General features: G+C 41.2%; 1 protein-coding gene across 4 annotated transcripts in view; it reads right to left on the bottom strand.

The window, feature by feature from the left end:
- The window catches only part of slc33a2 (solute carrier family 33 member 2), an 81163-nt gene that overhangs the window by 18353 nt on the left and 34949 nt on the right, over positions 1-27861 (bottom strand). For all 4 annotated transcript variants that reach the window (XM_088335339.1, XM_088335340.1, XM_088335341.1 and 1 more), the window contains exons 3-4: positions 3720-3867; positions 1974-2074 (exon numbers count right to left, since the gene is read on the bottom strand). In XM_088335339.1, coding sequence (XP_088191465.1) covers positions 1974-2074; positions 3720-3867 — 249 coding nt within the window. The remainder of the gene's footprint in view (positions 1-1973; positions 2075-3719; positions 3868-27861) is intronic.

Below are 27861 nucleotides of genomic sequence, written 5' to 3'. Positions count from 1 at the left end.
CGTTAAACATGAACATGAATTCAAGGATGAGTCTGACATGGCGGAGACATAAAAACGCACAGTGTCCAGGTACGGCAAACAAACACAGACCCTGAAGACCTTTGTCACTGCTAAAAACATCACCACTGAAGCAAGCTATCACTATGCTCACTACATAGCAAAGCACAGAAAAACAATTAATGATGGCGAATATTTTTAAGAAGCATGTGTGTGTGCGTGTGTGTGCGCACGTGCCTTCTGTTTTGCTGCTGTTATTTCAAGTTTTGATATTTTCTGCAACAAGATATCATTGATAAATGGTTTGGTAGCTGTCCATAGCACTTGTTTTTGATTGTAGTTCATTGTTAATGAAGAATGGTTGATTCTGGTTAATTCTTGTGGCAAAAAGTTGAAGTCATGACATTCCTTTTTTAGTTGATTGATGAGCAAGAATAGTGGAAGATAAATTGGTCAGTTATACCAGTGTTTTTCAACCTGTGTGCCAGGGTACACTAATGTGCCGTGAGACCTTGTCTAGTGTGCCGCTGGAATTTGCCCAATTTTATCATTTCAAAAAATCAGGCCATGATTCAGTATTTTTGCAATCTTCAGACGAGGAACTGCAATAGTTATCCATATCAGTAGGTGGCAGTAGATTTTTATATACCTTTTACTACTACTGTACTAATTATCTGCTGTTGTGGTAGCACAGTACATTTTATAACTTAATTTGTTTAACAAAGTGTTTTAAGATTGCACAGTAAATAATAAGAACAAATAAAACACATCATTCTTTTTTATTTTATGTATTATTTTCTCCTTTTTATATACTAATTATCTGGTTTTGAGGTAGTACAGTGAAACATTTGACATAACTTCATTTTTAAATATTTTCGACGGACGGTGTGCCTCAGAACTTCTTTATAAATAAAGGTGTACCTTGGTTCAAAAAGGGTTATACGATTAAAATGTCCATCCATGTTGTATATTTGGACTGGTGTAAAATTACAGCTTTGTTGGATATTAAAGAAATGTTATGCGAGTCATTAATCTTGGTGTGGCACACTGATTTACAAGGAAATTTGAAAGTGGCACTCCACACCAAAAAGGTTGCTGACCCCTGATATACTGGACTGTCTCAGAAAATTAGAATATGGGTGCAAAGCAAGGATTGTATGAAAGTTTGGTGGTTTGAGAGTAAATGAGCTTCATAGGTTGTTTTATTAGTATGTGTGGAGTGACACGACTGGATAGGTTAAGGAATGAGGAAGTAAGGAGACTAACTGGTGTGGTCAGAAACCCTGCTGAGAGAGTTAAAGAAAATGTTATGAGATTGTTTAGACATACGGAAAGAATGGATGATGGTTGTGTTTGGCTAAAATAGTATGTAGTGCAGAGAGGGTGGGAAATATAATGAGAGGAAGGCCTATATACTGGTAGAGCATGAATATTTTTAGAGCTAGCTAAATACTCATACTGAGTATCGTTATTGGTGCAAAGACCAGCTTATTCTTCAGGTAGCGGCACACATAATTAAGGTTAATATGAGTCCTGTCTCCCATCTGATGCCAGTCTTAGAATTAGTAACTTTAAGTAAGAGGCATAATAAACAGTGAATACTTTCAGACAATTTAAGGAAAAGCATGTTAAGAAGTATTTCTCTCCAACGACAATGGTTTCTGGCCTGAGCTCGCGTCGTGTCCATTCCTTGATGTTGTTGGCCAAATTTTTAATCTGTATGCCTCTCCTTCTGCTCCCTTGGAATGGGCATTGCAGTTTTAATAGGGTCCAATGTGCTCTGTGACAGTTTCCTGTAGCATTGCATCCCTGCCCGCCTGCCTGCCTGCATCAGCCTGAAAAAAACTGTTATCAATCTTTTTGGCGGAAAGTATGCATAGAATGCAGACTGTTGCAGTAATGGTTTTGCCAATGAGTAAATTCCGCTCAAGCAAAATAATCTGAAAGTTCTGACTGTATTGAAATAATTATCTGACCTTTCATGAGCTGTGACGGTTCCAGCACAGTTAGTAAGGAGCTCTGGAAGACCATACTGATGGTGCGCAAGACGAAAACACGTCGCATCAGCGAGCCAATGCTAAAGAGGGACAAATAGAAGATTAAAAAAATAAGTAACATTTTGCTTTCTTTTGACAGTGACATTCTCAATTTCTCTTCATGACATGCATGTGCACACACATCTCAAAAACACATACACACACAGTGCTTGAGTAAACAAGTCCCCAGACACTAATTGATTCGCAGTTAGAGCAAGAAAATCATCCCCCTGCAGCTTTGGTTCATGACGTAATCAATAAGCTAACGAGAACCACAGCATGGGGAAGATAATTAATCACCATTAATATACACACACAGACACATGCGTTCACATGAACCCACACTGTTTTTTGACATCAAGGATTAGCGATGCCAATCACCCAGAGGATACCTGCCACTCAAAGCCACCATGCCTCTGTTGGTGTGTGCATGTTGTAGGCGGCAAAAAAAATACATAAGATGTAAACTGCTGGCGTTTTATATGGCATAACATAAAATAACGGTACAGAAGACGCCAACTGTATTTGCATATATTTTATCTGTATACTATAGCGGCGCAACAATGTGAAAACTAATGTTACTTCAATATATGCATAACTTAAATAAATAAACCCATGGTCAACTCAATGTCATGTTTCAACACAAAGGCTAGTGATCAAGATCAACTCTCTCTCGAAATCAAATTGAAAGTACAATTCACGTAGCTCCAGTGATTGACTTACCACTATTGTGTTTGTAACATCACATTTTACTGTTATGAGCACACACAAGAGAAAAGATCCATTTGCACAAGTGCGCATATTTTTGTGTTTGAAATTGATTTGCTGCTCATGCTGCTCTTACGCCACACAATAGACACAGGGGGGGTTCCTGAGTCCTCCAACAAGACTGTGTTTACTTAAATTACTGAACATACTGGGTGACTTTGTGTGCAAACATACACACACAAAAAACGTAACAGAAATTAAGAAACAGGCAGCACGCACCAGAATGAATTGTGTATGCAAAAACGCACACACTTGAACTTTGTAAAGAAAGAAAATTAGGAGTACCGGTACATTGAAAAAGAGGCTGATTCTTACAGACACAATAAGTCTATTTACCTCATATATACAGTATAACTTTTGTATTGGTATGACTCTGTCTTCTTGGATCAGTTCTTGTTCAAGAAATTAAAAAAAATATATGCACATGTGTCAGTTGGCTGCAAAGCACCTTGCAAGCAAGATGGAAAAAAATAATTACATTAAATTTGGTTGTAAAAACAAAAAATCCTTTCCAGAAAAATTGTCTGCAAATGCTGAGTGGCATAATACATTATTTTAAGTTATTGGACAAACAGCAGTAAGATAAAAAGTTGGCCCCACGTGGCATGTGATAATAGATCCAGATTTTCTGCTAAATGCATGTTGAACAACAGTCCCTGATTTTTTTTTTGCAAACTTGTGTTGACATCCAACGCGCAAAACCCCAAAAGCACTTTCATTTAATTTGTCATTGTTTTAACACCTATCGGTGGTTGGATGTTTTTAAACCAACGGATTGTAATTAAATTAAGTGAAGTCAAGACTTGACCATCTTTCGGTAGGGAAGTTACAATCGTGTAAATCAGTTTAAAGCCGAGCACACTTTGCATCATGTGAGCAACAATGTTGAAAGTTGCCACAAAGATAAACGAAGAATACCTGAACTGAGCGAGCAGTAAGCCGCCCAGTGAGGAGCCACAGATGGAGAAGCCCATAGCGATGACACCGTTCCAGAAGCCGAGCTCTCTTGCACTCATATGATGATCCAACAGAAACAGAGGGAACATGGTGACTGCGCCCTGTTCGCCTGTACACAAGGTTGATGTAAAGGGAAGTTATGGAAAGGCACGTTTGAAAAAGAAGGCTTTACACTCAATTGATCAATACCCATCAACATTTTTTCGCTACAAAAAAAAACTATTATGAACCACAGAGAGATTATTTTCTCTCGTTTTATTTTTTTTTTCTCCTTATTTACAACTGGCACCAGTCTCAAAACACTACCTTGTAAATATTTTTGCTTCCTTAACCTGAGTTTCTTTATATCCCATTTTTCTCTCTCAAGCCTTTAACAGGCCGTCGGACTGTTGATAAACAAATGCTCTGAAATGTTGATAAATGTTACAAAATCCTTTAACTAAAATCCCAATCCAAGACGTACCCAAAGTAAATTGAATGCTCTTCTTGAGCCATTTGGAGGTTGTGGATGGTTTTGGTCTCTTTTGAAAGGTAACACCCTGAAGATGAGCTCCAATTTGAAATAATTAATGCAAGTGCTACTTACATTGAGTAATTTGAGTTAAAATACACAGAAATAGAAGGTTTTTATTCCCGCCCCAATTTGGTTTTTGCAATCAAATGTCTGCAGATAAGTTAAACATGGACAACAGCTTGAAGCCTTAGCAAGTACCTTGTCAAATTTGATCAAAATCTGAAAAATTGAAGATTGTATTTTACACATTTTTTCTTTGGTTCACAGCCCTAAAACCTTTGCATTTGTGTGTTTTACCTTGGCCCAATTTTTAGACATTGTGAAAGAGTTAAAAATGTTTGATCTATCTTTCTACAAGTCAATCCACGATAGTGCACACTTGCGTATAATATTCGCGTGTAAGAATGGATCCCAGGTTGAATATGCGCACGATTGTTTTCAACTCTGATTTCAATAAAGATCATAAAATTGCGTACAATTGACTAACCAATGTGTCAATCCGCATGTGAATCAGTCACTATTGATAAAGATTTTTGAAGCCATTATCGTGGAGTAGTATTTTAAACAGCTGAATCCACTGGGCTCTCTTGAATATAACCAGACCATGTTTGCGGGTAATTGTTTCTCAAGTGGAATATTTAAAGACTTTCGAGTCAGTTATGCCGGTTTTATAGTTTTCGTGTATCTTGTTCCATACTGATTGTGATGTTTCGGTGATTAGTATATTTTAAAATAGTCACCATTTTTCGAATCCCAAGTGTTTCCAATGATATGTGGCATGATATGCATGTATTTCAGAGACTGTTGACATTGTGAAGACACGACTTTGTTTACCTACAGTCTGACGCCCTCTTAAAGTTAAGGGGTTAATGTGTTCACATATTTAAGACTTTCGAAATTTGGATTTAAGACATAATGATGCCTATCGAGGCCTAATTTTTAGTATAATGAATTCAAAGTCTTTTAAGACATTTCAAGGATCCACAGGAACTCTGTAAATAATACACAGTGTCCCTTTAAGGACAGTAATTATGAAAAAAAAATCCCCTCAAAGAGCAATGAGTCATTTGCAAGGAGAACGCTATCACAAGTTGTTGCGCCTGGAAGACAAAACGAGACGTTGAATGCTGAACAACCACACACGACGAACCGGCACGCGATGCACCTCGGCCTATTCCTGGAAAAAGTCAATAATAGATGCCTGACAAGAAAAAGAATCTCCTCAGTCACTATCAAACAAAGACCTAGCGCTTTGTCTATTGCACAAAAAGGGAAACAACAAAAACGCCACAACTTCCAAGACCAAGCTGACATCACACACTCCTTTCAGTCAAAATAAAGTTTCTGTCAGGCAAGCAGGCAGACTTGTGTGCAGTGTCGGGGGCAGGGGTAATGTTCTGCTGAACATTACAGTAAAATATTCAGTGGTGCCGACTACACGCCATTATTATATTAATGGAGACTGACTTCAGAAAGACAGTGGGACCAAGAAGCTGCCTGAGTGACAGCTTGGCTCCCAGGTTGCTGTCAAAGACGCAGCCAACGATTCGCTCACTCAGTCAGCCAGGAGACAAACAAAAATAGAGAAAAGGGGAAGTGAGACTGATGAAACAGAGTTATGCAGGAAAAAAAAGAAAACGAATCTGAAGAAGCTACCAATGATTGGAAGCGCGGGAACACTGCGAGAGTGGAGCTGCTTTTACGTTGGCGTGACAAACCAACAAAAAGAAAAGTACAGAAGGAAATGGGGATTTGTGATGCTGTTAACATACGTCGCTTACACTTCTGTCACTCATGTTCCCCTCCTGGCAGTTTACACAGTTAGAATGGCTATAGTCAATATGGCAAAAATTTGGAAATTGAACAATTGACCGACCAGGAATCTACCTATCTATTCCTATATATACTATGGGTATATCTCCCTGATGGGAGGTGGCTAGAGTCAAAAAACACATTCACATTAACAAAAACAATTATTTTACTTTACTCTTCCTAACATGACACATAACATTAAGCCCACAGCACAACAAAGGCTGAGTTGCCATGCTACCCTTCATCTGCAGAGAGGTCCGACAGCATACACTGGTTTTTACACCTTCCCATCATATGCGTCGATATCATTCTCAACTATCCTTCGCCAGTCACATCTATCTTAATACACACTCTTGCATCCATCAAATTAACTGACCTCACATCAAGAGCACGATTCAACTCATCCATCCAACTATACTGGACTGTCTCAGAAAATTAGAATATTGTGATAAACTTCTTTATTTTCTGTAATGCAATTAAAAAAACAAAAATGTCATACATTCTGGATTCATTACACATCAACTGAACTATTTCAAGCCTTTTATTATTTTAATATTGCTGAATTTGGCTTACAGCTTAAGAAAACTCAAAAATCCTATCTCAAAATATTAGAATATCATAAAAAAGTATACAAGTAGGCTATTCAACTAATCACCTGAATCATCTAATTAACTCGAAACACCTTGCGAGGGTTTCCTGAGCCTAAAAACCCTCAGCTTGGTTCAGTAAACTAAATCACTGCTGATCCGACTGCTGTCCAGAGGACCATCATTGATACCCTCCATCAGGAGGGTAAGACACAAAAAGAAATTTCTCAAAGAGCAGGCTGTTCACAGAGTGCAGTTTCAAAGCATATCCACAAAAAGTCTGTTGGAAGGGAAAAATGTGGCCGGAAACGCTGCACAACCAAGAGAGATGACCGCAGCCTTAACAAAATTGTGAAGAAGAGCCGCTTCCAGAATTTGAGGGAGCTTCAAAGACAGTGGGCTGAAGCTGGAGTCCAGGTATCAAAAGCCACAGTTCACAGACGTGTCCGGGAAATGGGCTACAATAGCCGTATTCCCATGGTCAAGCCACTTCTGAACTCAAGACAACGGAAGAAGCGTCTGACTTGGGCTATGGAGAAGAAGCACTGGACAGTTGCAGAGTGGTCCAAAGTCCTCTTTTCAGACGAAAGCAAGTTTTGCATTTCATTTGGAAGTCAAGGCGCCAGAGTCTGGAGAAAGGCTGGAGAAGAGCAAAATCCAAGTTGCTTGAAATCCAGTGTGAAGTTCCCACAGTCAGCAATGGTTTGGGGAGCCATGTCAGCTGCTGGTGTTGGTCCACTGTGTTTCATCAAGTCCAGAGTAAATGCAACTGTGTACCAAGAGATTTTAGAGCACTACATGCTTCCATCTGCTGAAAAGCTCTATGGAGATGAGTATTTCATTTTCCAGCATGATCTGGCACCTGCCCACAGTGCCAAAACCACCAGTAACTGGTGCACTGACCATGGCATCACTGTCCTTGATTGGCCTGCTAATTCCCCTGACCTGAACCCCATCGAGAATTTGTGGGGTATAGTTAAGAAGAAGATGAAAGACACCAGACCTACAAATGCAAATGAGCTGAAGGCCGCTATCAAAGCATCCTGGGCATCAATAACACCTCAGCAGTGCCACAGGCTGATTGCCTCCATGCCACGCCGGATTGATGCAGTAATCCGTGCAAAAGGATTCCCAACCAAGTACTGAGTTTCAAATGTTTGATTTAGTTTTGTTGTTATAAAATTATTTTTTTACTTGGTCTGAGGAAGTATTCTAATATTTTGAGATGGGATTTTTGAGTTTTTTTCAGCTGCAAGCCAAAATCAGCAATATTCAAATAATAAAAGGCTTGAAATACAGTAAACCTCGGATAAGTCGGACTCGCATAAGTCGGATTCTCGGATAAGTCGGACAAATTGCGTGGAACGTTTGTTCTCTAGGCTTTTCTGTAGTATTACACCTCGCATAAGTCGGATTTTATAAGTCGGATCCTCGCCTAAGTCGGATGGATTTTTCCGTACAATTGACCCTTTTTAATGGTTTTCGCCTCTGATAAGTCGGATCGGTATCAGGTCGCCTAGGACATCTCCCAAATGCTCTAAATTTCAGCCTCCAGTGGCAGTAAGCGATGGAATTTTCCGGGAAGATTTTCACTCCTCACAGATTTTCCGGGAAGATTTTCACCCCTCCCAGATTTTCCGGGAAGATTTCTTGATGTGACGTGGCGTTCCGTGATTGGCAGAGGCTATTCATCAAACTCCTCCTCAGTGTTGAATGATAGCACTCTCAATCACAGCACGCGGTCATAGAACAAAGCCTCGTAATCATAATCCCATTGTTTCTTATTACAGTAGTGCTAGCATTCAAATTGAATTTGTGTGAATTTCTTTGGACTTCCTTGCGGTCTGTGCGGTCTACGGTGTGGCGATGGCCTCAAGTTCTAAAACCAAAGGCAGGAGTCTCAAGACTAGAACGTATGAAGAAAAGCTCGCTATCATTGAATTCCAAGAAAAGAATCAGCACATGAAGCAAAAAGACATCGCGGCGAAGTTTGGAATGAGCCCTCAAACTTTGAGCGACATTCTGAAAAGCCAGAAGAAGATAAAAGATATGTGTGCGACAGATTTTAGAGCTCCGACCGCTAAAAGGCAGAGGGTAAATGATCATCCAGATGTCGACAAAGCACTGATTTTGTGGTTCCGTCAAAAATCATCGAGGCCTGAAATCAGAATTGACTGTGGAATGATGCTAATGCAAGCTAACAAATTTCGCCAACAGTTTTCACCGGAATCGGCTGAACTTGCACCAGCGTGGATCGACAGGTTCAAAAAACGATATGGACTTGGGCGGATTACTAAAGCCGGGGAGTCGGGCGGAGTGGATACAGAGGTTGTTGAAGAATGGAAAAGCGGAAAACTGCGAGAAATACTCAAGAATTATGAGCCAAAGGATATTTATAACGCGGACGAGACGGGCCTCTTTTGGCTGCTTTTGCCGGATAATTCCATCGGTTTTATTGGACAATCTCATCACGGTGCGAAACAACCAAAATCTCGACTGACAGTGCTTGTGGGTTCCAATATGGACGGTACTGATAAGTTGCCGTTGCTGGTTATCGGAAAAAGTAAAAAACCGAGAGCCTTTAAAAACGTAGAAGTTCCGGTGCTGTATGAGGCCAACAAGAAGGCTTGGATGCTGTCGTCGTTGTTTGAAGCTTGGCTGAAAAAGTTGGACAGGAGGATGGCGTTCGAAAAGAGGAAGATCGTTATGGTGGTGGATAATTGTCCGGCGCATCCAACCATTGAACTGAACAATATCGAATTGGTGTTTTTACCACCAAATACCACTTCGCACACCCAGCCGATGGACTCGGGTATCATAAAAAACCTGAAGTATTTCTACAGACGTACACTGGCATTGCGAAGACTTGAGGCAACAGATGATAACGCTCCTCCGTTCTCATGGACGATTTTGGACGCAGTAATCGCACTTAAGTCTGCGTGGAAGCGAGTGACTGCCAAGACCATCGAAAACTGTTACCGAAAAGCTGGTTTTGAGAGACCTGCAGAGATCGCTGACGATGTAGGAACCGACGATCAAGTCCGTGACGAATCACCAGAGGTCGTGGAGGACACTTCAGAAGAGGAAGTGACAAACTTCCGGAACATATGGTCGCGACTACGAGACTTGTTTGGAGAGGCAGTTCCAAGTAACCCTGATGATTATCTCTGCGTAGACGACAATGTAGAAACTGTCCAGGAATTAACAGATGAACAAATTGTTGAAGTCGTTCGTGATCCTTCAGCGGAGGAAGGTCTCCTTCGTGACGAGGAGGAGGATGAGCAAATGGACGTTGAAAGACCGCCCCCGAAACTCAACGACGCCTACAGTGCACTGCGCACTTTGAGGTATTACGGCCTTGCTGCATGCCCAGAACTCGAAGACCTTGCCGATCAGATGGAGACGTTGCTGCTGAAACAATCCCAGTTATCTATGCAACAAACCAAAATTACAGACTTTTTCAAATGAGTACAATGTAACTCCGAACCTAACAGACTTACGAATCTAACGGACGATGAATCGTACGGATAAAATTACATAACCAGTTCATATACAGTGTATTATTAACCATAGTTCATATCAACCATGTTCATGTTCATTTTAAGAACTTTTTTGATAATAAATCACGTTCATGTTACAAGATATCATTGCTTGGTATTTCATTTTACATATACAAGTATGCACTTTTCTAAGAGTTAAATTTCTTCTTAGTTCGAAATTTTGCGACCTCGGATAAGTCGGATCCTCGGATAAGTCGGATGAAAATGACCGGTCCATCTGGATCCGACTTATCCGAGGTTTACTGTAGTTCAGTTGATGTGTAATGAATCCAGAATGTATGACATTTTTGTTTTTTTAATTGCATTACAGAAAATAAAGAACTTTATCACAATATTCTAATTTTCTGAGACAGTCCAGTATATAGGCCTTCCTCTCATTATATTTCCCACCCTCTCTGCACTACATACTATTTTAGCCAAACACAACCATCATCCATTCTTTCCGTATGTCTAAACAATCTCATAACATTTTCTTTAACTCTCTCAGCAGGGTTTCTGACCACACCAGTTAGTCTCCTTACTTCCTCATTCCTTAACCTATCCAGTCGTGTCACTCCACACATACTAATAAAACAACCTATGAAGCTCATTTACTCTCAAACCACCAAACTCTCATACAATCCTTGTTTTGCACCCATTTGCAAAACAATCCATTCAGCACACCCATTGTCTTGCACCCTTCACCCACCCTCTCCTTCACATCCTTCTGCAAACCACCACATATGAAATTAAATACTTAAAACGATCTCTCTCCTGCAACTTTACACCATTCAACAAAATCTCTAATCCACCTGCCTCGCCCCCTATCGAACACCTCATTACCTTACTCTTGTCCGCATTCCCCTTAATTCCTTCTCCTACACACTCTATCAAACTCCACTACCAAAGCACTCAGTCCAGCTGCAGAGTCAGCAACCAAAGCAGTGACAATTAACACAGTCCTTAAACTTATGAAGATAGAAAAAAATTAAGAAAAATTCGAGAAGCTCGTAATTTTAAAATAAATGGTCAATATAAGGCAAACTACAGCCCAGGGACCATTAACAGCCTGGTGATCATATTGAAGCAGCTCACAGAATGTACTGAAAATAAAACTTATATACTATTTGTATGTAGGCTGTCAGGGCCTGCACAGTCTTCCCAGCTGGTCTAAAAATGATCTGAATCGTGTGATGTGAATTACATTTTGTCCATGAATACATATTAAATTGTCCAATTGTCTGTCAACTTCCTGTCATTGCTTTTCTCCTGGCTGTACTGCTTTAGATGTGCGCTAAACATTTAAGCAATCACATTTCAGCAACTACTTCTTGCCAGGCTCAGAAATCTACCCAAAGGCCTTCATGACATCAGTGTCAATAATGCTGTTGGTTTAGCCAAACAGATTTCGAGTTGGCGCGTTTACAAGGCATAAGGAATCATACAGTATATATATATATATATATATATATATATATATAAAACACTTGTTATGTCACCAATTTAAGCATATTTTACCAGATTCTCTTTGAAACACGGTGATGAAGGCGAGTTCACTGTATACAAAGATGCAAATTTGCAATGTCACATTTTTAGGAAAGAAAAAAAAAGAAAAATTAAAGAAAGTTATTTGGGTTTCTGTATAGAGTATAATAAAAAAAAAAAGATTTTTGGTGTACTACAAATTAAGCCAAAGGTAAAATATGTTCTATATCTTATATCCAAAGATTCAAATTATTATTGTATTTTGTTCGGAGCAACTAAAAACAACATAAGTTTTAAATTCAAATAGAGAATTTTCACAACCATGTGGCGCACGATTGGGGGCATGTGCACTCTGCTAGCATGAAATGTCTTCCTCGTGCGTACAAGGTGCAAATGCTCCATGCTTTCCTGTTCTGTTGTAATCCACCCGAAAATTAGATACAAAGATGTTTTAGTAACGTTTACGTGAGGACGTACATTTCAAGCAGGGGGTATTATATTTTGGCACAGACAAGCATAAAAAAATACAGTAGTAGCAAAATCAAGTTTTGTCGTGGGTCATTAAGGTTTTGATTACAAAGTCAAACACACGTATAAAACTTGTTGGAGCTCATTTTTCAGCTTCCTCCACTTTCGAACCTTTGATTCATTAATCTTCAAATCTCTCGCGGCTTCTTGGTTTCCATGATCTTCCGGGTAGTGTAATCAGCACACCATTGCAGTGTTCGTTTTACCTCTGAAAAGTGATGGGTCCTGGGGACTCACATGCTCGAAAATCTATGGGTCCCAACAGAGATCTATGGGTCCCCAAAATTTTGTGTTATCGAGTTTGAAATAGTAAATGGGCGACAAATATACAGTGCTTCTGGGAAGTATTCACAGCGCTTCACTTTTTCCACATTTTGTTATGTTACAGCCTCTCTCCAAATTGTATTAATTTAATCTCTTATCTCAAAATTCTACACAAAATACTCCATTATGACAATGTGAAAAAGTTTTTTTTTTTTTACTTTTTTTGAATTTATTAAAAATAGAAAACTAAGAAATCACATTTACATAAGTATTCACAGCCTTTGCTTAATACTTTGTTGATCCACCTTTGGCAGCAAATACAGCCTCAAGTCTTTTTGAATATGATCCCACAAGTTTAGCACACCTATCTTTAGGCAGTTTTGCCCATTCTTCCTTGCAACAAGTCTCAAGCTCATTCAGGTTGGATGGGAGACGTTTGTGCACAGCCATTTTCAGATCTCTCCAGAGATGTTCAATCGGATTCAAGTCTGGACACTGGCTGGGCGACTCCTGGACATCCACGGAGTGGTTCTGAAGCCAATCTTTTGAGATCTTGGCTGTGTACTTTGGGTCGTTGTCCTGCTGAAAAATGAACCTTCGCCCCAGCCTGAGGCCAAGAGCGCTCTGGAGCAGGTTTTCATCCAGGATATCTCTATATATTGCTGCATTCATTTTTCCTTCTATCCTGACTAGTCTGACAGTTCCTGCTTCTGAAAAACATCCCCACAGCATGATGCTGCCACCACCATGCTTCACTGTAGGGATGGTATTGGCCTGGTGATGAGCGGTGCCTGGTTTCCTCCAAACATGGCGCTTGGCATTCACACCAAAGAGTTCAATCTTTGTCTCATCAGACCAGAGAATTTTGTTTCTCATAATCTGAGAGTCATTCAGGTGCTTTTTGGCAAATTCCAGACGGTCTTCCATGTTACTTTTACTAAGGAGTGGCTTTCGTCTGGCCACTCTACCATACAGGCCTGATTGGTGGATTGCTGCAGAGATAGTTGTCCTTCTGGAAGGCTCTCCTCTCTCCAGAGAGGAACGCTGGAGCTCTGACAGAGTGACCATCGGGTTCTTGGTCACCTCACTGAGTAAGGCTTTTCTTCCCTGATCGCTCAGTTTAGAAGGCCGGCCAGCTCTAGGAAGAGTCCTGGTGGTTCCAAATGTCTTCCATTTACGAATAATGAAGGCCACTGTGCTCATTGGGACCTTCAAAGCAGCAGACTTTTTTTTGTATCCTTCCCCAGATTTGTGCCTCAAGACAATCCTGTCTCGCAGGTGTACAGTCAGTTCTTTTGACTTCATGCTTGGTGTTTGTGCTTTGACATGCACACTCAACTGTGGGACCTTATATAGACAGGTGTGTGCCTTTCCAAATCATGTCAAATCAACTGAATTTACTGTTTGACTCCAATTAAGCTGTAGAAAGATCTTAAGGATGATCAGTGGAAAAAAGATGCACCTGAGCTCAATTTTGAGCTTCATGGCAAAGGCTGTGAATACTTATGTAAATGTGATTTCTTAGTTTTCCATTTTTAATAAATTCAAAAAAAAAACTTTTTCACATTGTCATAATGGAGTATTTTGTGTGGAATTTTGATAAAGAGATTAAACTAATACAATTTGGAATGAGGCTGTAACATAACAAAATGTGGAAAAAGTGAAGCGCTGTGAATACTTTCCGGATGCACTGTATAAATATATAAATCTATATATTCATTCAGTTTTAATCATCACACTTAATTGGTAATACAAAGCAGTTATCACTTCAGATTTTTCAGTTCAAAAAAATATTGTACATTATAGAAAATAATATTGCTGAAACATTAGTATTCATGCAGTTTTAATCACTTCAGAATTTTCAGTTTATATATTTTTCGTGGTTTGCTGTCCCGCCACAGTTGTAATGCCTTCTTCTCAAGGTCCAATCGCAGCAACGGAATTTCCATAGCTAATTTGTGGATTTCATTGTCGTTGTGCCGATCCAATGTGCTTTTCTGAAAGTTCGTATTGCAAAATGATTTTTTTGTCACGCTGGGTGCACGCATCACAGAACATGTAGCCTCCATTATCATCCTCCTTATAGCGTAACCAGGAATAAAATTAAGTCCATTTTGGCAGAAAAGTCCTTTTCTTGCTAGTATTCTTTTGTTTATCTTTCGTCGAATCGTTCGCTTCAAAACACGTGTTTTCTTTGCCTTCACGGTCTTCTGAAGAATTTCTCCACCGTTTTTTCCTGCAGGAATTATTGCCGTTGTTACCACTTTCTGTATTATGTTTCGACTTATTACCGACACTGAAGAAATTACCAATTTTTTGGTTGATTTGCACCTAATATCAACTGTTTTTACGGAGGCGTTGCGTGTGATGTCACATTTCATTGCTATGCGGATGACACTTAACTTTATCTGCCACTGGAGACAACTGGTCAGTTAAATTGTAGAAATCTGGAGGCCTGCCTTATTGAGATTCAAAGATGGATGTCACTTAATTTTTTGCGCCTTAACCCAGGAAAAACTAAAATGTTGATTGTTGGTCTAGCTCATTGTCATGAGTTGTTTTTAACAGTGCCCTGAACCTAGACAAATGTAACATCACTCATAGTGACTCGGTCAAAAATCTAGGTGTTTTATTTGATTTTAATCTGTCGTTTTAGTTACACATGAAAAATGTTACAAGAATAGATTTGGTCCACCTCTGTAATATTGCGAAGATTCGTCCGATGCTGTCCCAATCAGACGCAGAGGTTCTTATTCATGCGTTTATTACTTCTCGGCTACATTACTGTAATGTATTACTTTCTGGTCTCCTGATGTCTAGCATCAAAAGTTTGCAGCTGGTTCAGAATGCGGCAGCAGGACTCTTGACTAAGACAAAAAAGTTTGAGTATATTACTCCCGTATTGGCTAACATGCACTGGCTCCCAGTCCACTAATGTTGTGACTTTAAGGTTCTCTTACTAACATACAAATGTTTCCATGGACCTGCGCCCACTTATCGCTCCGATTTGATTTCCCCCATGTTCCTGCACAGAGCCTCTGCTCTAAAATTGCTGGTATACTTGAGACTCCGAGAGCCAAGAAGAAGTCTGCAGGCTGGGGAGCGTTCTCCATCCGGGCTTCGGTGCTGTGGAATGCTCTGCCTGAAGATCTGCGACCTCAGTGGAAGTTTTTAAAACTTGAGACACACTTCTATTCAGTAGCTTACGATTGATGCCCACCTCCTATTTTTCTTTTCCTGTCTTTTTCTGGCTGCCTGGGCGGTGGTGATATGAGGGAGAAGGACTGTTTTGAGATGAGTCAGTGGACCAGCGTCTGGACCTGAAGCATGTCAACGCCTGCATCGACCAGGCAGCAGAGATGGGAAGCTGCGCCGTTGCTGTTAAGTACTTTTTGGACTACTGTGGTGTCGTGTAATACACTCCCCTTCCTGCGGTGTCGCTGTTTACCAATGTGCAGCCTTGTACTTGTGCTTGAGAACTACTGAGGAAGATGTCAAGTAAACACTCAATGAATGTACCGTCCGTGCCTGTCTTGAATCCTACTTTAACTCTACTACATACACAAAATATTGGCGACGAGGATGACTTGGATCGGAATCTCACAACCCCCTGCTTTGCTTGAAAATCCGGGTGAGCCTCCGATGTTGTACACCACGTGGATTCAGATGTTCGAAAATTACCTGCTAACATTGACTGCAAACGACATGCCGGACAAACGAAAACGCGCACTACTGCTGCACTGTTTAGGCACAGAAGGGCAGAGAAGTTTTCTTTCCCTTCCCGACACTGGCACTTCTTACAAATCCGCCTTTTGGTCAAGTGTGCCGCAGCGAAATTCCTACTCGATCAGTGAGAGAAGTTACTGTCCCAGACCTTACTGTGTGTCATGTAGCCCCTACAGCTGCAGTCCCAAAGCGCCTTACGTGTACAGTTGCTCTCCATGCGAATGATGAACAGTCAATTACTACTTACCTGCTTGTGGACACTGGGTCAGCAGTCTCAATTCTGCCAGAGAAAATTTACAGACATTCATTCATGCACGTGCCTCTCTCAAAGCCTACTGTACGCCTGGTGACCTACATGAAGAAGCCAATTCCAGTGTTGGGCTGTCTTCAACTTACTGCTACATACTGCAACCAGAGTGCACATACTGACTTCTACATAGTTCCTGACGGTACTCCACTACTGGGAATGGACCTGTTCACTGCACTTCGCCTTCACATACAAGATGGGCAGATTGCAACACCTGCCACATCGAAGATGAGTCACACTGTCAACACAATAAATGCTTTAGGCGTTGCTACAGGTTTTATACACAAAGTTAAAGTGCGTGCAGACGTCCCTCCAGTCCAGCAAAAGCTACACAGACTCCCATATGCCGTGCGTGACAAGGTGTCGGAGGAGCTGACGAAACTGGAAACGAATACAAAAGCAGATTGCTTGTCACGTTGCCTCTCCCCATCACAGACGACCACGAGGATATGGAGTTGGAAATGGTGGCTGCTGTGTCTCCTGATTTTGCTGCAGTCACTGCTGATGAGCTCTCCAGTGCGTGAGAGGAATGTCTGGTGCTACAGAAGGTGCGACACTACATGCAGAAGGGATTGCCTCGTACTACTAAAGGCCTTGACCCCCTCATCGTGCCATACTTCCGTGTGCAAAATGAGCTTGCTGTGCAGAACAGTGTCATTGTGCGTGGCACTCATCGTGTTGTGATACCACAACAGCTACAGGAAAAAATGATCCAACTTGCTCATGCTACACACCAAGGGATCGTCCGCCCAAAACAAAGACTGAGAGACTTGTACTGGTGGCCTGGAATAGATTCTCACGTTGAGCTCGCCATCAAATCATGCACCACCTGCTTGCAGCATGACAAAACAGCAACTACACGTACTGCACCATTACAGCCTGTGCCTACCCCAACTGCTGCCTGGGAAAAGGTTGCTGTGGACATTGTTGGTCCTATTCACTCTGCGCCTGCTGATTGCCGCTTCGCCATCACCCTCATTGACTATTACAGCCGATGGCCTGAGATTGCCTTCTGCTCAAATGTTACTTCTGCCTCTGTTATGACTTTTCTTTCCATTGTGTTAAGCAGAGAAGGTAATTGACAGGAACATCACACACCGCCGCAGCTCTGTGTACTACCCACAGGCTAACGGTGAAATTGAGCGTTTCAACAGAGTCTTCAAGGACTGTCTACAAACAGCCAACATCGAAGGTAAACCACTGAAAGCCTTCTTCACTGAGTTTTTACACACTTACAGAGCCACACCACATGCCGTGACTTCAGTATCCCCCGCTGAACTGTTGCATGGTAGACCACTGAATACAAAGCTTCACATCACAGGTCTTCACTCCATGCGCCCCATTCCTGACAAAGGCAGCTGAATGTTGATGCAGTTACAAATAAAACAACATGCTACAAAACATACAAAACAAACAAACAACGGAAGTCAAAACAATACACCTACAAAAGTCGCGGTGCAAATCTTGCCCATTCTTCCACCTGTGCTGCTGCCTCAGCGCCACAGCCTGCTGATGCTGATGCTTGCCTCCTGCCAAGCAACCAAGGTGCTGAGCCACCTGAAACCGAAACTGTGCCCTCACTACATCCCTCTCCGAGTGCACCGAGAATATGACATGCTCCTGCATGGCTTCAAGATTACGTGACTTAAAAAAAAAAAAAAGTGTTTATGATGTGATCCTCATACAGTCTGCTTACGTTCACAAGGTTTACACACTTTTGCTTACCGATATTGACAGTATAGTTCCTTACCTTATTGCTTGCCTTTGATAAATATTTACCTCTAATCTGGTAATGAATATTGAAATGTATGTTTTCTATAAGCTCATACTTACCGAAGAGTTATTGCGTATTTCGGATTAATGCTACGGTTTGTGTCCTATTCTAACAAAAAGGGAATATGTAGTGTCGTGTAATACACTCCCCTTCCTGCGGTGTCGCTGAATACCAATGTGCAGCCTTGTACTTGTGCTTGAGAACTACAGAGGAAGAAGTTAAGTAAACACTCTATGAATGTACCGTCCGTGCCGGTCTTGAATCCTACTACAACTCTACTACATACACAACAACTACGTTACAGGCTTGAGGCGTCATTGCTCTCATGCACTTTCCGGACAAATTTTAAAATGTTACCTAGTATTCTCTTTTATTGATGTTCACTATGTTTGTGTACTGTTACCCGATGCTAAATCTATTCCACCCTGGTCATCCTGGAAGGGGGATCACCACTTGTGAGGCCCCTTCTTTATATATATATATATATATATATATATATATATATATGTAGCGCTTTACAAATCAATGAAGGCCTTCCAAACCGCTTTACAATGAGCTTCACACTTTTCCCTTTTACACACTAACTACCTGCTATCGGGGGCATTAGGGATTCAGTGTCTTGCCCAAGGACACTTCGACATATAACACGGAGGAGCTGGGAATTGAACCTGCGACCTCTTGACAGGCGCGCTATCTCCTGAGCCAATGCTGCCCCAATATGTAGCTTACATTTTCAGTTGCAGGAAGTTGTTTCAATTACAATATAAAACTGGGAAACACAACCTAATTCCTTTGCAACTGTATATATATATATATATATATATATATATATATATATATGTATATAAGCACTTCACCCAAAATGTAGCCACTTTTCAATCCTTGAAAACACAACATTAAATTTCAAGCATTTTCAAAGATTCCAAGCACTTGTATAAACCAGCATTCAGAGCATTTGATGTGTGTCTAATATGGAGTTATATCACAAATGGAGTCTAAAAGTTACAAGTAGTCCACAGCAGAGAGCATACTGGCGAACAGCATTAAGGTGTCAAATTTTAAGAGCACGGCACCAGACAGAAAACCTTACAGAGAGTCATCAAACCAGCCCAGAAAATCATCAGCTGATTTCTGCCGTGTCTGTAGGACTGCAGCAGAGCCGAAAACATTTTTGCAAACTCTTTTCACCCTGGCCACCACCTCTTTGCTGCCCTCTAGTACAAACTACAGGTCCCTTAAAAACAGACAAACATTTTCAGAGACAATTTCTTCCCCAGAGCAATTACCACCCTGAACAAGGACACACAACTGTGAAAGAATCTTTCTTAATGTATATTTATATATCATTCTACAATCTTAATTCGCACAATGTTGCTTCTAGATATCATTGCAAATTTTTTTTATGCACTTACAATTTAGGACAGCCGACGGAGCACGGGCATGTGAAATGCCTATCTATCTTACGATTCCCCAATATTCTACCACGTCTAATTTCGTTGTTCATAAAGTAAACCACGTTTTTACCAATGACAATGATAACTATTTGTCTCTCTTTCCTTCACTAGTTCTCTCCTTTTCTTTCTCTCTCTTACTCATAAATTGCTAGCGTTCCCCTGTGAGATTTTCTTCTAGTATGTGGCCCCCATTTAAAATGATTTTGACACCCCTGCTATAAGCGGAAACCAGCAGCCATGACGCCAGAGTTGTTTACACATTTGCATGCTCGCCTGTTGAGCACAGTGATCAGAGCTTCCATAGACCCACATACAACTCATTATTTCGTAAAAAGATGGGGTCTGGCTATGTGTTTGCGCAGACAACCACAAGAGTGCTGATTATTCCATTCTATTAATATTCTCAAAGCAACAATTGTCCATTTCAGCAGAGATTTCATTTGATGTAAAAGATTGAACTGCGTAGAGGCGAGGAAAAAAAAGGACACAATCAATAAGAAAACTGCAAATATGCAGTGGTAGGAAAAACAAAAAGATGTGAAAACGTTCAGTTATAAACAAAAAATTTACAGGCGGTTCTTTAAAAAACAGGATATGATCATTAAAACAATAAATGTGAGTTGGATGTAAACATACAAAAGGAGAGTATTCTCAGAGACGGAAAAGCTTCAAGGCACACCTTTTTCATTGGATAATAAAATGTGTAGGTCCCATTGCCAATAAACAACAATAACAACAATAATCCTCCTAAAGACTACGTGAGCAGCCATGTAGCACGCTCTTTGAAGCAGGGTGGCGGTGTCGGGCTAATTTCTGAAAAAACACTCAAATTTACTTCTCGTACCTCTAATAATTATAAGGCGTTCAAGGCTCTTATTATGCGGTCCTCTCTATTGTCAATTTATGTAGTAAATATTTATCGCGCACCAGGGCCATACGCAGCTTTCTTAGACGAATTCTCTGAACTTTTGTCTGACCTAGTAATCTACGCAGCCAAAATAATAATTATGGGGGACTTTAACATTCATATGAACTCCCCACTCAGTTCACTTACTGTTGCGTTTTCGTCTCTAATTGATACATTTGGTTTTAATCAACTGGTTGATTTGCCAACTCATAAAGATGGAAACACACTAGACTTGGTTCTGACTCTAGGAGTTTCAACCTCAAACATGGCGGTGTTACCGTTTACTACAGTTATCTCGGATCATTATTTAGTTACATTCGAGGTACTAGCTAAATGTAGTACTAAAAAAGCTGAAGGGTTTAGTGGACGCAATATAAGCACTGGCACACTTTCTGAGCTCTCCGATCATCTTCCAGGAGCAGTTGCGTCCTTTCCTTCATACAAAGGCTCTATCGACTCACTCATGAATGAGTTTGTTTAGAAACATTCTCCAGTTTCAATGAATTGTCCCTTGATAATCTAACACAGATGGTCAGTAGGGCCAAGCAAACTACGTGCCTGCTTGATCCGTTTCCAGCTTCACTGGTGAAGGATCTGTTTGAGATCTTAGGACCATCAGTTTTAAATATTATTAATATATCGCTATCCTCGGGTATTGTTCCTATAGCCTTCAAGTCTGCCGTCATTAAACCCACGCTTAAGCGACCTAACCTTGACCCAGAAAGCCTAGGTAATTATAGGCCAGTGTCAAATCTGCCATTTCTTGCGAAATTACTTGAAAAGGTCGTTGCACAGCAGCTAAATGACTTCATGTCAGAAAATAACCTTTTTGAAACTGTCCAGTCAGCATTTAGAGCAAATCATTCTACAGAGACAGCCCTTGCAAAAGTAACCAATGATCTCCTTTTAACAATAGATTCTGGTGCCTCATCAATGTTACTGCTGCTGGATCTCAGCGCTGCTTTTGATACGGTCGACCACAACATATTATTGATTCGTCTAGAACGCATTGGTATCTCAGGAACTGTACTCTCGTGGTTTAGGTCCTACCTGTCAGACAGGATGCAATGTGTTAACTATGGCAATATGACCTCTAAACAATCTAATGTCCCTTGTGGTGTTCCTCAGGGCTCTGTACTTGGCCCCCTTCTTTTTAGTATTTATATGATCCCGCTTGGTGACATTGTCCGCAAGTATAATATTAGTTTCCATTGCTATGCAGATGACACTCAACTGTATGTGCCACTGGAAAAAACTGGACATTTAAGTTTTGGAAATCTGGAGGATTGCCTTACTGAGATTCAAAGATGGATGTCAAATAATTTTTTGCGCCTTAACCCAGAAAAAACTGAAATGTTGATTATTGGTCCAGCTCACTGTCGTCATTTGTTTTCAAACATTACCCTGAACCTAGACAAATGTAATATCACCCATAGTGACTCGGTCAAAAATCTAGGTGTTATATTTGATCCTAATCTGTCGTTTCAGTTACATGTGAAAAATATTACTAGAATAGCTTTCTACCACCTCCGTAATATTGCGAAGATTCGTTCAATGCTGTCCCAATCAGATGCAGAGATTTTAATTCATGCGTTTATTACTTCTCGGCTTGATTACTGTAATGTATTGCTTTCTGGTCTCCCGATGTCTAGCATTAAAAGTTTGCAGCTGGTTCAGAATGCGGCAGCTAGACTTTTGACTAAGACTAAAAAGTTTGAGCATATTACACCTGTATTGGCCAACTTGCACTGGCTCCCAGTCCACTTAAGATGTGACTTTAAGGTTCTCTTATTAACATATAAATGTTTGCATGGGCTTGCACCCTCTTATCTCTCCGATTTGATTTCCCCCTATGTTCCTTCACGGAGTCTGCGCTCGGAAAATGCTGGTCTACTTGTGACTCCGAGAGCCAAGAAGTCTGCGGGCTTGAGAGCGTTCTCCATCCGGGCCCCGGTGTTGTGGAACGCCCTGCCTCTGGAGATAAGATCTGCAACCTCAACGGAAGTTTTTAAATTGAGGCTTAAGACACACTTCTATTCAAAAGCATATGATTGATGCCCACCTCGTATTCTGTTTTGTCCTGTCTTTTTCTGAGGCCTGCCTGGCTGATACGAAGGAGAAGGATGATTTGGGATGGGTCAGCGGACCGGGGTCTGACCTGCAGCATGTCAACCCCTGCATTTACCAGCTGGCGTCGTCGTTGATGTCATGCTCTTTCCGGACATTTTCAACATCTTACCTAGTGTTTACTATTCTGTGTACAGTAATGCTAATTGTAATTCACCCTGTTCAATCCTGGAAGGGGGATGACCACATGTGAGGTCCTTTCTCAAGGTTTCTCTTTTCTCCTCACACTGAGGTTTTTGAGTTTTTCCTTGCCCGCATGCTGGTTTGCTAGTTTAAGATCAGGTAATTGTGTAATTTTGTAACTGTAATCCTGTGCAGTCCTTTGAGACATTTTTGTGATTAAGGGCTATATAAATAAATTTGACTTGACTTGAATGCTACCGCGGCTAGTGTCCTGGATTCAGTAGCGCCCATACGGCTTAAATCACGTCCTAAAAGACGCACGCCTTGGTTTAATGATAAAACTAGATCCCTTAAACAAGAATGTAGGAAATCTGAAAGAAAATGGCGCGCTTCCAAGCTTGAGGTTTTCCTTCAAACCTGGTGTGACAGCTTCCGGTTCCGGTTTCCAACATGGCGGCGCGTGTTTTCGTTGCGGCTGATTGTTATCCGGCTATCCTACTATTTACCACTGTCCTCCTGCTTTCCTTTTTGGATACATGCGTGGCCAATAAGACCTACAGTCGGGAGGAGCTCATCCGACTAGGTGGGTGTCTAAATTTCGACTTTTCGGGCACTTTCTATACCACCCACGACATCCCAAATGAGCTCCAAAGGGACTCGGGTTCGCCCTGCTTTCCCGCTCCACCGAAGAAAAAGAAGAAAAATCGGAGACGAAGACGGCGAAAAGATAGAAAACAGAAGCGAGGATGTCGTGCAGGGAAGCGTGTGAAGTTGATGGAGCAACGACATGAAGATCTGTCTAATCCAACCATCATTTCTTCGTCGATTCTGCGAGTCAACCGACACCCGAAGCCCAACGCACACAACCGGCATCTCGTGACGATCTCTACAAAGGCTACAGCTAAGTCAAATGATTCAACGCTAAAATTTGGTCTTTTGAATGTTAGATCGCTCGCTCCTAAAGCTTTACTTGTAGATAATATTATTCGCGATTATAAACTTAACTGTATTGGTCTCTGTGAAACGTGGTTACGCCCGGATGAGTATTTAGCTCTAAATTATGCTTCTCCCCCAGATTACGAGAGCAGCCATATAGCACGCACGTTGAAAAAGGGTGGCGGTGTCGCGCTCATTTCTGAAAAAACGCTCAAATTTACTCCTCGTACCTCTAATAATCACAAGTCGTTCGAGGCTCTTGTTATGAGGTCCTCTCCATTGTCAATCTATGTGATAACTATCTATCGCGCACCAGGACCATAAACAACTTTCTTAGACGAATTTGCTGAACTTTTGTCTGAACTAGTAACCTACGCAGACAAAATTATAATTATGGGGGACTTTAACATTCATATGAACTCCCCACTCAGTTCACTCACTGCTGCGTTTCAGTCTATAATTGATGCTTTTGGTTTTAATCAACTGGTTGATTTGCCAACCCGTAAAGATGGAAACACGCTCGACTTGGTTCTGACTCGAGGAGTTTCAACCTGAAACATGGCGGTGCTATCGTGTACTACAGTTATCTCGGATCATTATTTAGTTACATTTGAGGTGCTAGCTAAATGTAGTACCAAAAAAACTGAAGGATTCACCGGACGCAATATAAGCACGGGCACAGTTTCTGAGCTCTCCGATATTCTTCCAGGAGCAGTTGCGTCCTTTCCTTCCTACATAGGCTCCATCGAACCACTCCTAAATGAATTTAACGCTACCCTGGCCAATGCCATGGATTCAGTTGCGCCCATCCGGCATAAATCACGACCTAAAAGACGCACACCTTGGTTTAATGATGAAACTAGATCCCTTAAACGAGAATGCAGGAAATCTGAAAGAAAATGGCGCGCTACCAAGCTTGAAGTTTTCCATCAAATCTGGTGTGATAGTTTGTTGAAGTATAAAGGGGCCCTGGCCTCTGCAAAATCAGCCTACCTTTCGAAAGTGATTGCGTCACAAAAGAACAATCCCAAGGTCCTTTTCGACACTGTAGCATCACAAACAAGGCAACAGACTATCCCAGATAGCTCCACCCATTCTGCCCACGACATAATGGTCTTCTTTACTAAGAAGATCCAAAGCATACAGGAAGAAATTGCTAAAGACAGTATTAATTCAACACATACTAAAGCACTCAAATCTCTAGATGCACGACATGGTGGCTGTCTAGGTATTTTGTCCCGTTTTAGTGAACTGTCACCCGAAAATCTTAAACAGATGGTGAATACGGCCAAACCGACGACTTGCCAGTTCGACCCACTTCCAGGTTCACTTATTAAAGGTCTCTTTGGCGTTCTTGCACCTTCAGTTCTAAATATTTTAAACATATCACTCGCCTCAGGTGTAGTTCCAGCTGCTTTTAAGTCCGCTGTCATTAAACCCACACTGAAACGACCCAACCTAGATCCAGAAAACTTATGTAATTATAGACCTGTGTCAAACCTACCGTTTCTTTCTAAAATACTTGAAAAAGTAGTGGCACAGCAGCTGAATGATTTAATGTCCGAGAACAATCTCTTTGAATCAATGCAATCAGGATTCAGGGCTAACCACTCTACTGAGACAGCTCTGATTAAGGTAACCAATGATCTCCTACGGGCAATGGACTCGGGCGCATCATCACTTTTGCTGCTGCTGGACCTTAGTGCTGCATTTGACACAGTGGACCATATTATCTTGCTAGAACGGTTGGAAAAATGGATTGGTCTCTTAGGAAGCGTCCTATTATGGTTCAGATCCTACCTCTCAGATAGGACACACTGCGTTAAATATGGCGAATTGACATCCGAGCCATTTAGTGTTACTTGTGGTGTTCCGCAGGGTTCAGTGCTTGGCCCCCTTCTCTTCAGCATTTATATGCTTCCACTAGGTGATATTATTCGCAAGTATAATATCAGTTTCCATTGCTACGCAGATGACACTCAACTCTATCTCCCGATGGAGGAATCTGCCACACTAAACTGTGGAACTTTGGAGGCCTGCCTCACTGAGATAAAAGAGTGGATGTCACTCAATTTCCTGCGTCTTAACCCTGAAAAGACTGAAATGTTAGTTATTGGTCCTTCTAAGTCCCGTGACTTATTCTCTAAAACCGCAGTGAACTTGGACAATTGCCACATCACACAGAGTGACTCACTTAAAAATTTAGGTGTCATTTTCGACCCTGATCTGTCCTTTCAAACACATGTGAAGAAAATTACTAGAACCGCTTTCTTCCATCTCCGTAACATTGCTAAAATTCGTCCTATACTTTCTCAGTCGGATGCGGAAATCATAATTCATGCGTTTGTTACCTCCCGTCTCGACTACTGTAATGCACTACTTTCCGGTCTTCCGATGACCAGACTCAAGAGTCTTCAGCTGGTACAAAATGCTGCAGCGAGGCTTTTAACAAGGACAAAAAAGTACGATCACATCACCCCAATTTTGGCTAATCTGCATTGGCTCCCTGTTAGCCTAAGATGTGATTTTAAGGTTCTCCTACTACTATACAAAATCATACATGGACTTTCCCCCCTCATATCTTTCAGATCTGATCTCCCCCTATGTCCCGGCCCGAAGCCTTCGTTCCGAGAGCGCCGGTCTCCTGGTGATCCCAAGAGCCAAGAAGTGTTCCGCCGGTTCGAGAGCGTTCTCCATCCGGGCACCGGTGTTGTGGAATGCTCTTCCCCCTGAGATCCGATCTGCAACCTCGGTGGAAATGTTTAAATCTAGGCTTAAAACTCACTTCTACTCTATAGCATACGAGTAACCTAATCTTCTTATATGTAATAACTTGTGAAGCCCTTAGAGACTAATTGTGATTAAGGGCTATACAAATAAAAATGACTTGACTTGACTTGTTAAAGTATAAAGCAGCCCTTGCCTCTGCAAAATCAGCCTACCTTTCGAAGGTGATTGTGTCACAAAAGAACAACCCCAAAATCCTTTTCGACACTGTAGCATCGCTTACAAGGCAACAGATTATCCCAGATAGTTCTACCCATTCAGCCCATGACTTTATGGTCTTCTTTAATAAGAAGATTAAATGCATATAGGAAGAAATGTCTAAAGACAGTTTTAATACATCACATATTAAAGGGCTGATATCTATAGATGCACAACATGGTGGCTGTCCAGGGAATTTGTCCCGATTTAGTGAACTGTCACTCGATAATCTTAAACAGGTGATGAATGGTCAAACCGACCACTTGCCTGTTCGAAACGCTTCCAGTTTCGCTTATTAAAGGTCTTGGACCTTCAGTTCTAAATATTATAAACATATTACTCTCCTCAGGTGTAGTTCCAGTGGCTTTTAAGTCCGCTGTTATTAAGCCTATACTGAAACGACCCAACCTTGATCCAGAAAGTTTATGTAATTAAACTACATAAACTGTTGGCTGCAGTGCTCTCAGGATGTTGTATTTGTTAGGGAGAAATTCTCCACATTCTATATGTATTTGGAGGCCTTTCTCACTGAGATAAAAGAGTGGATGTCACTCAATTTCTTGTGTCTCAACTCTGAAAAGACCGAAATGTTAGTTATTGGTCCATCTAAATGCCGTGACTTTTTCTCAAAAACGGCTGTGAACATTGGCAAATGTCACATCACACAGAGTGACTCAGTTAAAAATGTAGGTGTCATATTTGATCCCGATCTGTCCTTTCAAACACATGTGAAGAAAATTTTTAGAACCGCTTTCTTCCATCTTCGCAACATTGCTAAGATTTATCCTATGCTGTCTCAGTCGGATGCGGAGATTATAATTCAGGTGTTTGTTACCTCCTGTCTCGATTACTGTAATGCACTACTCTCCGGTCTCCCGAAGTCCAGAAACAAGAGTCCTCAGCGTGTACAGAATGCTGCAGCAAGGCTTTTAACTAGGACAAAAAAGTCTGATCACATCACGCCGATTTGGGCAAACCTGCATTGGCTCCCTGTTAGCTTAAGATGTGATTTCAAGGTTCTCTTAATATTATACA

This window comes from Urocampus carinirostris, chromosome 5, assembly GCF_059441175.1.
Source record: "Urocampus carinirostris isolate Australia breed hairy pipefish chromosome 5, RoL_Ucar_1.0, whole genome shotgun sequence".
In the NCBI taxonomy this organism is placed as follows: domain Eukaryota; kingdom Metazoa; phylum Chordata; class Actinopteri; order Syngnathiformes; family Syngnathidae; genus Urocampus; species Urocampus carinirostris.
Note: the sequence above shows the minus strand (reverse complement) of the source record. Positions and strands in the feature narration are given on the sequence as shown.